At 40.6% G+C, this 13,014-nt stretch overlaps 1 protein-coding gene across 4 annotated transcripts in view; it reads left to right on the forward strand.

The window, feature by feature from the left end:
- Positions 1-13,014, forward strand: part of LOC149306417 (transformation/transcription domain-associated protein) — a 129,208-nt gene that overhangs the window by 8,815 nt on the left and 107,379 nt on the right. For all 4 annotated transcript variants that reach the window (XM_089476959.1, XM_089476956.1, XM_089476957.1 and 1 more), the window contains exons 10-21: positions 473-561; positions 1,572-1,668; positions 2,435-2,573; positions 2,801-2,879; positions 3,633-3,867; positions 4,517-4,844; positions 5,209-5,306; positions 5,651-5,845; positions 5,940-6,131; positions 9,170-9,335; positions 10,429-10,685; positions 11,469-11,669. In XM_089476959.1, the coding sequence (XP_089333085.1) occupies positions 473-561; positions 1,572-1,668; positions 2,435-2,573; positions 2,801-2,879; positions 3,633-3,867; positions 4,517-4,844; positions 5,209-5,306; positions 5,651-5,845; positions 5,940-6,131; positions 9,170-9,335; positions 10,429-10,685; positions 11,469-11,669 (2,076 nt within the window). The remainder of the gene's footprint in view (positions 1-472; positions 562-1,571; positions 1,669-2,434; positions 2,574-2,800; positions 2,880-3,632; positions 3,868-4,516; positions 4,845-5,208; positions 5,307-5,650; positions 5,846-5,939; positions 6,132-9,169; positions 9,336-10,428; positions 10,686-11,468; positions 11,670-13,014) is intronic.

Below are 13,014 nucleotides of genomic sequence, written 5' to 3' on the forward strand. Positions count from 1 at the left end.
TCAAAGCAGAGGTAGGCACCTGTGGCTCTTCCGATGTTTTTGGTCTACAAGTCACATCATTCCTAGGCAATAATGAGAGGTTGAAGGATTATGGAAGTAATAGTCCAGAAACATACAGATGGCCCAACCTTGTTTTGAAAGTAATTAGCTATTTACAAGGCAGAAGATATAGTGAGTGTTACAGGTACAAGAATTCACATATTACATTGCACAAGTTTGACATTGTCTCTTCTTACAGTTAAACACAGTATAATTACACTTTTCTTAGTAACTAGATACTTTCAAGTTCTACTCCTGTCTCATTACTTCTGCTTTCCCCAACCAAACTCCATGTTCTTGTTTGTTGGCTGAGATAAATGTAATTTAAGGAGGTAAAGCTTTGACTTTGTATACAGTTCTGATTTGTTACGAAATTACGGAAGAGGAAAAATGAATGGTTTTGGTCACGTATATATTTGTTATCTTTCTTTAGCTCTACAAACTGAACATTCATAATGTGGTGGCTGAGTTTGTGCCCTTGATCATGAATACTATTATAATTCAGGTGTCCACACAAGCAAGGTAAGTTTATAAAATAGAATCACTTGCCCAATCTTAATTGCAATATGATATTGCTGAAACAGAACATCATTAATTTAAGAAGAATTTCTTACCCTCCAGTTTCAGAGCAGTAGTCTTGTTGATCCATTTCAACAAAAGCTGCAATGAGCCTTGTGGAACTTAAGGTCCTGGACTTCAGTTCTTATGACCCTTCTGGATTATTCTTGTTGGCTGGGGCTGATGGGAATTGCAGTATAAAACATCTGGAAGGTTCCTAGCTGAAGAAGGCTGGATTATAGTGTGCTTCCAGTAAACCACTGGTTTCTTTAATAGCTACAGAGCTCTTCCATAGCTTTCCATTATGCTTTCTGGCTAACTTGTATAAGGCTGTGATCCTTTGCATGCATTCCTGAGAGTTCACTTACCTATTGATTTTTCTAATAGGGCTGTGCTATTTATATTACTTAAAACACCCAGTACTCAGGGCACACGGTTCTTCTTTCCTTGGGGTTGTGGTGGTAGTAGTCACTTGCAGTCATTTGTTTATTTTATATTAATCCTCTCCTAACTGTGTGTATTCTGCTGAAATATCGTTTACTCTTAATTTTGTTTTCACTTGTGAAATTATTGGTAGGCGTGAAGGTTAGGGATAAAAAGAGCTTATCTTATATTGGCAAAAATTGACAAATTTTGTTGGCACATTGAGGCATTTGATAGAGAATATGATCAACCTCTATGAGGTTTTTCCTCTCTTCAGGACTAACTTGTAAGAATTTTGTAATGCATTTTTTTTTGTGCCAAAAAATATCTTTGCACACAAATCAATGTATTTTATGAAAATGAGCCAAGAAAAAAACAGGCATGGACATTTTTATGAAAATAGACTCTGCTGTGTAAATACGTTCCTGGAGAGCATCGGGGTACCTACACTTGTTTTAAGCATTTTATTTCTTAACAGTCAATCTGCCACCATTTGCACAGTTACTTTCTTTTAAAGGCAAAACTAAATCACAGTTTGCTCCCATTTTCAGGCAGCATAAACTTTACAATAAGGAACTGTATGCTGACTTCATTGCTGCGCAGATAAAAACGTTATCGTTCTTGGCTTACATCATAAGAATTTATCAGGTAAGCTACAGTGGAGGCTGATGTTGGAACTTTGGTGGCGGGTGTCTGGAGGCAGCCATGTGTGCAACTTCTCCAGTAGTGGAAAGGTTGTAAAAGCCACCAAACTGCTATAGCTGTTTCCCACCAGTTAAATATGAGACAGACGGGGTTTTCCAAGGCCTCATGAGGGTTGGAGAAGTAAGATAGAAGAGAGAAAGAAGCTTTAGCCATTCTTTCTTTCCATTTCTCCTTACATGCTTCCTTCCAGACCTTCTGCAATGGTTATGGGGAATAAATATATCTCAATGTATTGTTGTGCTGCAGCTCCTATCATCCTTTGCCATTGGCTGTGCTGGCTAAAGTTGATGGGTGTTGCAGTTGATGGGTGCTGCAGTCCATCTTCATCTGGAGCGCCACACTTTTCTTACTGTACAATAGCCTTCCCCAGTTTGCTGTTCCAGATATTTTGGCCTGCAACTCCCACTGGCCCCAGTCAGCATGGCTCATGGTCAGGAAGGATTTTTTATCCATGGATTCAAGCATCCATAGCTTGAAATATTTAAAAATACATAAATTTTTAAAAAAGAACCTTGATTTTGCCATGTTATATAAGGGACACCATTTTCCTATGCCATTATATTTAATGAGACTTGAGCATCCACAGATTTTGGTATCCACAGTGGGTCCTGGAACCAAACCCCAGCAGATACCAAGGGCCCAGTTATTAAATGACAGATGCTATCATATATTTGGAATATATATTTACTATTACCATTCACTTTCATAGGAGTTGGTAGCAAAGTATTCACAGCAGATGGTGAAAGGGATGTTGCAGTTGCTGTCAAACTGTCCTGCAGAGACGGCTCATCTGAGAAAGGAGCTTCTTATTGCTGCCAAGCACATTCTTACCACGGACTTGAGGAGCCGTATGTCATTTTTATCTCTGTCATATTTGTTTATTACTGTAATTAAAATATTTAGATTCTATTTGATATTGCAATCATAAATTGAGTTTAAAGCCATTTAAACCATGAACATACTCACTATGTGATCTTTGGACTACCTTCCACATGCATTTAAAACCAGTTAGTGATTCTTGTTATGTTCTCTTCAATTTGACAATATTCTTTTGTAATTTGTTTTTTTGTTCCAGAATTTATTCCATGCATGGACAAACTGTTTGATGAATCCATCCTCATAGGCTCTGGATACACAGCCCGTGAAACTCTGAGGTCTGTAATGAAACCTACTCCTTGGTGTAATCTGTGTCATGGGTGTACAAGATTACAGTGAGGTTGCTTGCTCCTTTGTAGGATAGTATCAACACTGGCTGAAAAGAGAGAAGGCAGTATGGGCTATTACATATAATTAGCTCTCTGATTTATATAATGCACCTTTGGAAGGCAGCACAGGGCCATACCTGAATCACACTGCTGTCTGCTATTTCCCCAGCTTCTGTGTGTTCAGTGATCTGTTGGAATAGAGAGCCCATGTGTACGTAGCTATGAGCACATAGTGCATTAAACTTTATGGCTAGCACAGGCTTTGGTGTCCCAAAACCCATTTGTTCCAACTGTATGGGTAATGTGTGCAATTAGCTTTATGCAGATAGGCATACTTTTTTTACCAGACAACAAAGGCACAGAAGGATGGAGAGAATGAGCATGCCTAGCTCCATTCCTTTCTCCATGCGTATGCCATTTAGGTAAACAGCTAAATGTTTTAACTGGTATTATATTTATGCTATTCTTAGACTTAACTTTCATTATACATGTTCCTACAGCAGTGTTTTTGTTAAAAATGGAAGAATCTATGGGGTAAAAAATTACAGAAAACTGACAGTCTATATACCATGGCATGATCGTGTTTGAATAAGGGCTTGCATGGATAGGAGCCCAACCTGCAAAGCTGTTTACCTTTCAAAACAAACTGGAAATAATTCTGCTAGTGTAACTGGACTGTCTATCATTTGTCTGTGTTCCTAGGCCCCTTGCCTATAGTACATTGGCAGATCTGGTGCATCATGTCCGGCAGCACTTGCCACTGAATGATCTCTCCCTTGCTGTCCAGTTATTTGCCAAGAACATTGATGATGAGTCGTTACCTAGCAGTATCCAGACCATGTCCTGCAAGCTTCTGCTAAACCTGGTGGATTGTATTCGTTCCAAGAGCGAACAGGAAAATGGAAATGGCAGAGATATCCTTATGAGGATGTTGGAGGTAGAAGGAATTTTTCTTTGGCATTGTGGGAAATCAGAAAGTGGCCATATCTACTTGAACATAAAACCTCTTTACCCAGAGATATTGAGGAGGTTAGGCTGGGATTAGTACATCAATTAACTGTGAAACTCACTGCCACAAGACATTGTGATGGCTGCCAATTTGGATGGCTTGAAAAAGGAGTTGGATAAATCCATGCAGAATGAGGCCTCCGGTATCACTGCCAGTATCAGAGGGGATATGCAGGTGCATTCATGTCCATCTGACAGTCCTCCTATTGACATCTGATCAGTTCCTATGTGAATGGATTTTGGATTAGATAGGTCCCCAACATGAGTCACCTTGGATTTTCTTAGGTTCTTAAGTGACTGAAATCCAAATGAAGTGAAAGTAACTACTTAGGTGGTATGAAGTGGTATATAAAGGAAGCTTATTTTGTTTGTTTGTAGTCTCTGGAGCAGCAGAAAAAAGTCTGTTTTACTGCCTTGGGGGGATAAACTTTCAGAGTGGGAACAGGCACCTCTTTTTTCCTGAGAACACTGGAAGAAAGTCAGGAATGAATCTAACAATTGAAATAAGTAGAATAGCCAAAAATATATATAGTGAGTATTTCATTATGACTATGGATGTGTCTCTCTCTTCCTTTCAGGTTTTTGTCCTCAAATTTCACACCATTGCTCGCTATCAACTTTCCATTATCTTTAAGAAGTGCAAACCGCAGTCGGAACTTGGGGCAGGAGAAGCAGCTTTGCCCAGTGTTCCAGCTGGAGGAAACACAGCTCCGGTTCCTGTACCCTCCCCTGCCCCTGCCACCCCCTTGGCCCCTGCCTCGGGGCCTGTGTTTGAGAAACAAGGGGAGAAGGAGAAGGAAGACAAGCAAACATTCCAAGTCACCGATTGCCGAAGCTTGGTCAAAACCTTGGTCTGCGGCGTTAAGACAATCACGTGGGGCATCACTTCTTGCAAAGCGCCTGGTGGTAATGTTGCATGAAAGCTCATTGATACCCATTCCTCTCATCCCCAGCTGTTTGTAGAAGTGTTAAGCAGTTCTATTCTTCCCACAATTGCCTCATTTTAATGAGTATTAATTTTAATAATCTGACTGCATTTTGATGTTTTCTGTTTTTAATTGGGGTTAGGAATTCTTGTTATTTATGTTATTATGTTTTTATCATTGTTAACCACCTCGATCCTATAAAATTATTATTATTATTATTATTATTATTATTATTATTATTTACCCACTGCAGTCATAATTGTGGCAGTCGTAACAGTTGCAATTTGATTTCTTGAGTCTGCGCTTGGATTGCGAAAAGTAATTCCACTTTGGATTTCTTTTAGAAGCACAGTTCATTCCCAATAAGCAGCTGCAACCGAAAGAGACACAGATCTATATAAAACTGGTTAAATATGCAATGCAGGCGTTGGATATTTATCAGGTATCTGTATAATCTGTCTAAAGTTGGGCTTTTAATGCTGTATGATGTTGTTATTAAGGCTTGTATATAGACTTTTAATGAATTTTAATATTTTAATGCGTAAGGTTTTAACTTTATGAATTATTTAATTGTTTTTTTAAAATGTTATAGTTATACTACTATGAATGTTTTTGTATTGTTCTTAATTGGTATTGTTTTAACTATATTGGTAGCTGCCTTGAGTCCCATTATTGGGAGAAAGGTGGGATATCAATTAATCAAATAAATACATAAATATATAACAGCAAGTGTAATATAATTATCAAAAATTGACTGGGTCCTGTTATATTTCTCCACGACAAAAGGTTCAAATTGCCGGGAATGGGCAGACGTACATTCGGGTTGCAAATTGTCAGACGGTCCGGATGAAAGAAGAGAAGGAAGTCCTGGAGCATTTTGCTGGTGTCTTCACAATGATGAATCCTTTGACTTTTAAAGAAATTTTTCAGACGACAGTTCCTTACATGGTTGAAAGGATCTCTAAGAACTATGCTCTCCAGGTAGTGATTTTGGGACTGAAACCACCAAGTTTAAAAATCAGCTGTACTGCCATTGGTGGCTGCTCCTAATGTCTGTATGCCTTTCTTTTGACAGATTGTTGCCAATTCCTTTTTGGCCAACCCAACTACCTCAGCTCTATTTGCCACAATCCTGGTGGAGTATCTTCTGGACCGGTTGCCCGAAATGGGCTCCAATGTGGAGCTGTCCAACCTGTATCTTAAACTGTTCAAGCTGGTCTTTGGCTCCGTCTCACTCTTTGCAGCGGAAAATGAACAGATGCTAAAGGTAAAGCTGGAAAATGGGCAGTAGTAGCGATTTCCTCTTTATTGTATCCAGGTGTGATATTCTGGAATGCCAATATTATTCATTTTCCTCAATCCCTTGAAGGCACCTACTCTGGAAGGAAGTTTTCATCTTAGTTTTACTGTTTTAAGCATTGCCTGTAACATGTAGTATAGCAACTAGTCCAAAAATAAAAAAGGATAGTCAGTGAAGAAATTTAACACAAAATTGTGCTAAAGCCAGAACAAGTAAGACCAGTTACTTTGATCATAGAGTTATTAGCAGAGTACATGTGCCATAGTGTTGAAATAGGACTGCAGATGTTCAGGGTCAGAATGTAAGGGGTGTAAACTCATAGCAACATTCTGTTCAGATTCAGGTCTATCTGGGTGTGGGACAGAAATGCATTTGTTTCCATAAAGCTGGATCCTTGATTCTTCAAGCCTATAATTTCTTCGAATTACCAAGAAAGGAAATTCTCTTTTAGACTAGGACTCTGGGTGAGCAGCGTTCGAACCCCTGTTCAGCAGTGGAAACCCACTGGGAGACGTTGGGCAAGTCACACTCCCTCAGCATTAGAGGAAGACAATGGCAAACCTCCTTGCCAAGGAAACCATTTGATGGAGCCCCATAAGTTGGGAGTTGACTTGAAGGCACATTAATAGCAAGGACAATCAGACTCAGGTTTTTTGGTAGGCCATGGGCCATTCACTATTCAAGCTGATGGAAAAGGAAAAAAGAAATTCCACTCAATTCACTGCATTCATTCCAAAGAGGCACCTGGAGTACTTCTTGGAATCCTAGCCAGTATTTGGCAGCTTTATTTTCAGTAGTGTTTCTTGGCACGATATCTTTTCCCTCTGGTTGGACCTCTTTATAGGACTGTAGCTTTTGGAAGGATGCATTATGAAAAACATATAAGTCTTGGCCTATATTGCACTAGTGCTGTACTACCAACACAACCATATACATACATACATACATACATACATACATACATATATTACCATCTCTGCAGAGCTTGTAAATACCAAACAATCAGCTCTGGGAGGGCTTCTGGCTCACTGGAACTGTTTTGGGGAGTGTATGGGCAGCTATAGTGTGTGTGTGTGTGGGCGGGGGGGATGAGATTTCCCCTCTCCCATTTCCATGAACACAGATAGTTGCATCACTAGATGCCCTCCACTGGACTCCAGCTATTGACAACAGTGTTTGTTCATCTTCTGGGAAGTCCTCATTGTTGGTGGGCTATTCATTTCACTCCGATTCTGCCTGTCTTGGAGAGAATTCTACGAAGTGTAAGGCATCCGCCACGTGGCGCATTGTGTCCCTTTCTTCAGCTTCCTCCCCCTCCATCCTGAATCAAGGTCACTTTCATTTCATAAACGGCAAATCCAATTTAAATGGTGTGATATACTGCCATCACCGCTCCTTGCCTGTTAAATTATTTGATTCTCAGGAATTGATGGGGTGGCCTTGAGTAGACAATTTAATTTGAGCGATGAAAGCTATTCACAGCAATTGCGGAGCAAGGTCTAGGGCCTTTAGATGTTAATAAAACCCATAATTATTTCAGAGTTCCTACCTGGGATGAGTCTCCCTGTCTTCTCCCACCCACTCTCTTTGAAATAGCCTGCGCAAGGCTTTTAATACCCCCCCCCACTTCGTATTTGGGAGGACACTTTAATCCAAATGTCAGCGTTTTAATGACAGTGATCTATTTGAGTGTTATGTGTTCGTCTGGTGAGGCTCAACTGTCAGAGGATATAAGGAAAAACAAAGGCTGACACTATGATTGCTTGAGGGATCAGAACAGAAAAATATTTGCATCAAAAGACCTACACTTTTAAAGTTTGCTTTGTAAAGGTTTTTATTATAACTGGTTTTCAGACTTCTTTTTACAGAAGGAAAGATTCCTGAATTTAATTAAATTGATAAGAACCCAAAAAGTTGCTATAAACTTATAGAATAAATATTAAACAAACAGTTTTGCTGTCATTGACACTCTTACTCAGTTTGGAGGTTAAGTTAAGTTAATTGTGTGTGCCTGGGTCAAAAGATGTTTGACCATAGTAGATAAGTTGCTGTAGCATGTTTTTCTTGCTACAGGTTGAGTCTCCCTTAGCTGGAATTCCAAAATCTGAAATAGTTCAAAATTGTCCACATAGGTTGCAGAGACAGTGACCCTTTTGCTCTCTGATATTTCTTTGTTTTATGCACAAAATTATTTAAAATACTGTATATAAAATTCCCTTTAGGCTGTGTGTATAATGTGTGTATGAAACATGCATGAATTTCATGCTTAGACTTGGTCTCATCTCCAAGATATCTCATTATGTATATGAAGTATTTCAAAATCCTAAAAGATCCAAAAACAATTCTGGTCCCAAGCATTTCAGATAACGGCAATTCAACCTGTACCCATTATGCCAAATGCCAGACATGGGTTACATGTCTATGGAGTGGCTTTTCGTCGCAATAGCCGGATGAGTGTACTTTTTGTCTCAGTAGCTGGATGGATATGGTTTTAATTCTGTGGTTAATACTGTTTTAATATTGATTTTGTATGTTTTAACTATTGTGTTTTTATTGCAATTATTTTGTCTTTTCTGAACTGCCTTGAGTTCCATTGTGGAAAAGAGGCAGGACAGAAATAAAGGGATGGATGGAAAGAGCCTAAGACAGTGATGGTGAACCTTTTAGAGGCCGAGTGCCCAAACTGCAACCCAAAACCCACTTATTAATTGCAAAGTGCCATGTCCCTCTGGCTTTCTAGTAACAAACTCTGTGCTGGGGTGACGGCACATGTGTCCACAGAGAGGGCTCTGGGTGCCACCTCTGGCACGCGTGCCATAGGTTCGCCATCACTGGCCTAAGATGTTATGCTTGTACATTTCCCTCCATCTTTCCTGTAATAGACCCACTGCATCGCTATCGACTCCCAGAAGAAACCTTGCATCTGAGAAATCACCGATTTAGTCAACCTGACAGAATGAATTGTTGAAACTCAATTAAGTCTCTTTCATTTTTTATTTAAACAGCCACATCTGCACAAGATAGTGAACAGCTCCATGGAACTTGCCCAGACTGCCAAGGAACCCTACAATTACTTCTTACTGCTTCGAGCGCTCTTCCGATCTATTGGAGGAGGGAGCCACGATCTCCTGTATCAGGAATTCTTGCCTCTGCTACCAAACTTACTCCAAGGTCAGAATAAAGATAGAGTTATAGAGAAGGAAGGGAGCACAAAGGCCATCTGTTCTCACTCCCTGACATGCAGAAATGTACAACTAAAGAGTCTTAAAAGATGCCCATCCAAGCTCTGGACTCCCAAAGAAAAAGTTCACCACCGAAGCATTTATTTAAATGTCAGTAGGTGACTAAAGAGAAAGCTAGTGTGGTCTAATGGTTTGAACATTGGACTAGGACACTGGGAAACCCAGGCTCAGATCCCAGCTCAGCCATGAGAACCCACTGGGAGACCTTGGGCAAGTTACACTCTCCCAGCCTCAGAGGATAGCAATGGCAAACCCTTCTGAAGAAGCTTGCCAATAATGCCCTATAATAGGTTGGCCTTAGGGTATCTGTAAGTCAGAAACGATTTGAAGGCACACAACTGCAGGTGACTTAGGAGGGCCTAAGTCACCTAAACATTAAGCTGGGTCAGCCCTGGTTACTACTTGGATTGGGAGACCGGGTGCTGTAGGTGATATTTCAGAGAACAGAACTGGCAAAACTACTTCTGAGTATTCCTTTCCTAAGAAAACCCCATGGAATTCATGGAGCGCCATAAGTTGATAGGTAATTTGAAGACACACACATGCATAGCTCATGACCATTTTGTCTGGAGGAGTCCCTTCTGCAATACATTCTTGTTGTGTTATGATGATCTTTGAAGCATCTTCCGTGGGTGCCCTACCCACAGTGTTGCTTTGGAAAGAACTTGCTTAGTAATGCTTCTCTCATCTGTGGCATATCTTCCCAAGAGAGTCTGCCTGGCCTTCTCATTAGTAACATTTAGCCACAGAGCTCATATGTTTTTTTTCCAGCAGGCATATAGGCCTTTATTTTATTTTATTTTAGATTTTACAATGTAAGTTTTATTACTGGCCTTTAACACTCTTGATATTGTTTGGGGCTGATCTATTTGTTTGGGTTGTGATTTTATTGATCTGCCCTTTTTATGTATGTGGTAAACTGCCCCGAGGACATTTACTACTTGGCAGGCATAGAAAATTGTAAATGAATAGTCGCTGGTGGGAAGTCTATGATTTGATTGATGCCGCCGGTTGCCTTTCAGGTCTTAATATGCTGCAGAGTGGCCTGCACAAGCAGCACATGAAGGATTTGTTCGTAGAGCTTTGCCTGACTGTCCCGGTTCGATTGAGTTCCCTCCTTCCTTATTTGCCAATGTTGATGGATCCTTTGGTGTCAGCTTTAAATGGATCTCAAACGCTGGTCAGCCAAGGCTTGCGGACTCTTGAGTTGTGTGTGGATAATTTACAGCCGGATTTTCTGTACGATCACATTCAACCCGTGCGTGCTGAACTCATGCAGGTAAATATACCGTTCTCAGAAATGGTCACTAGAGGACAGTGTTCACTCAGATGCTGCTTCACTTCAGTCTTCTCTCTGTTTTGTGCTACACAGTAGGAATTGTGTAGGCTACCTGTGGTCCTTTGATGAATCCAGTTTGGCCCTTGGGACCCTGACTGGCCTGAAGAATACCTTTACATAAAGAAAAATCCTTTTGTGATCCTATAACCAGCTGTTTTTGGGAGGGCTCCCCACTCTGAAACAGCTTCATCAAACCTTTGAGAGGTGACTGGAGGCAAAATGTCACTCCCTGTCACCTCCTGCTGCCCGCTGTAGTGTTGAAAGAATTGGATGATGTGATTCTTTAGGTTCTGGACTATACCCTACCTCTGTGCTACAGTAGAGAAAGCACTTGTTCAGATTGATCTGGAGATTTTCAGAAGCCAGAGCTTTCTTGGAAAGTAATCTCACATAAATACAAAGCTAGAAATACTTACCATTTTCCAGGGTTGGAAAAGAGAGAACTGGATTTGTTTTTGTTTGTTTGATTTAGCTAAGAGCCTAGCTTTCCCCCCTTATGTGTTTGTTCTTATCTCTTCCACCATAATCTCAATATATGAAAGAATGTATGTTAGGATACATTATTTGGGAATGTATTATTTTGGTGGAAGATCTTATCCTACTGCCCTCCATCAGATTTGATTCCAGGACAGTTTAGAACATTTAAAAAACTGTGGTAGAGAACAGTACAGAACATGGACACATTCTAAACCAAATGTGGCCATTTTAAATCTTTATCCTAAGGCTTTGTGGCGGACCCTGCGTAATCCTGCCGAAACCATCTCCCATGTTGCCTATCGTGTGCTGGGCAAGTTTGGTGGAAGTAACCGGAAGATGCTGAAAGAATCACAGAAGTTGCAGTATGTTGTGACAGAGGTTCAAGGGCCCAGTATTACAGCGGAGTTCTCTGATTGTAAAGCCTCAATCCAGCTCCCAATGGAGAAGGTAAAGCGGATTTTTTTCTGCCTGTAGTAAATTAATGTCCTTTTGGATCATGAATTATGGAACGGCGTCTCAGTGCTACTCATTGCCCAGCATCCTGTTAGTGATTTACACCTACAAAAGTGCAGTTGATATGCACATATGTCCCAGTTTGGATGCACCACAGAAGGATATTAATTTGCCCTTGTGCTCCCTTACTCCCAGCATTTGTTACACTCCACTTGGTTGCTGCTGTGGTTCTTGGTGGTGGGGAGGCAATTCAGGCCATGAAGATACAGCTCCATTGAGTTGCTGGGGGAAGGAAAGAGCATATTTACTCCATTCAAGAGCATAGCCCCATTCTCAATCCTCTATCCCAAGTTGAGACCAGCAGCTGGAGGGCTTCAAGTTCCCCTTCTCTGATATAACAGGGATTACTGAATTCCTTTTTCTTTTTTGTAAAGCTATATGAGATTACAATGAAGTCATTAGGACCATTACGTGCAATTGTACGTGTTTACTCAGAAGCAAATCCTCTTGTGTTAAAGTGGGAGGTTTACTCACTATTGAGTGTGTTTAGAATCACAGTCTAAGGTTGTATGTCTACTGTCTAATGATTGTATTTATACTTTGGGTTGTGACCAGCTTTCAGTGGTGTACCTCTACTGGATTTTCTTCTTCTTTTAAAATTGGTAATGTCCCTTTCTGTTTTTTAGCCCCCTTGTCGTGTGCATGCTGAAAATGTGCTGTGGAGAGGGAAACCCTCCAGTTTAGCACCAGGGAGGGATTGAGGCACCAATTCCACAAGCATTGGATACCAAAGTTTCAGTCTTGAACCTAAATCTCCCTGTGTTGCTCTCCAGGATATTATAATCTTGACTCAGCTGTGTGTGCTTTCTTCGCAGAGTATTTCCATTTGTACGATGGGCAGTCTTGGGCAACTAGTTTAGTCTTGGCATTGTGCCCCCATCCCAGCTGTGAGCCCCTGAATTGTTGGCCTGCATTTGACAAGTTACAGTGTTTAAGTGTTGATCCAACTTGGCCTTTACCTTTCCTTCCCTTTAACGCTGTACAAATAGACCTTTCTGACATGTGATACTCAGGCAGGATATTTTTTATCCTTGCCTCAAAGTCGGTGAAACCTCTGGCTGAATCTCTTCCCCTCCCTTCCTTTTCACTCCCACCTAGTTCTGGATTCAACAGCTAGGATATTTTTATGCATAATATTTTTTCCTATTGACTAGGATTCTTGCTTTGCCCAGTTGGTCAGCAAATGAGAAGTGTTTTTAGATATGCTTGCACAAAATAAATAAAATGGGTATCAGGTTCTTGGGGTTGACTAGGAAGCAATCTCACTTTAGACCATGCA

The sequence above is a fragment of the Sceloporus occidentalis genome, unplaced genomic scaffold (genome assembly GCF_023333645.1).
Source record: "Sceloporus occidentalis isolate IW3139 unplaced genomic scaffold, rSceOcc1.0.p SCAF_10, whole genome shotgun sequence".
NCBI classification, from domain to species: domain Eukaryota; kingdom Metazoa; phylum Chordata; class Lepidosauria; order Squamata; family Phrynosomatidae; genus Sceloporus; species Sceloporus occidentalis.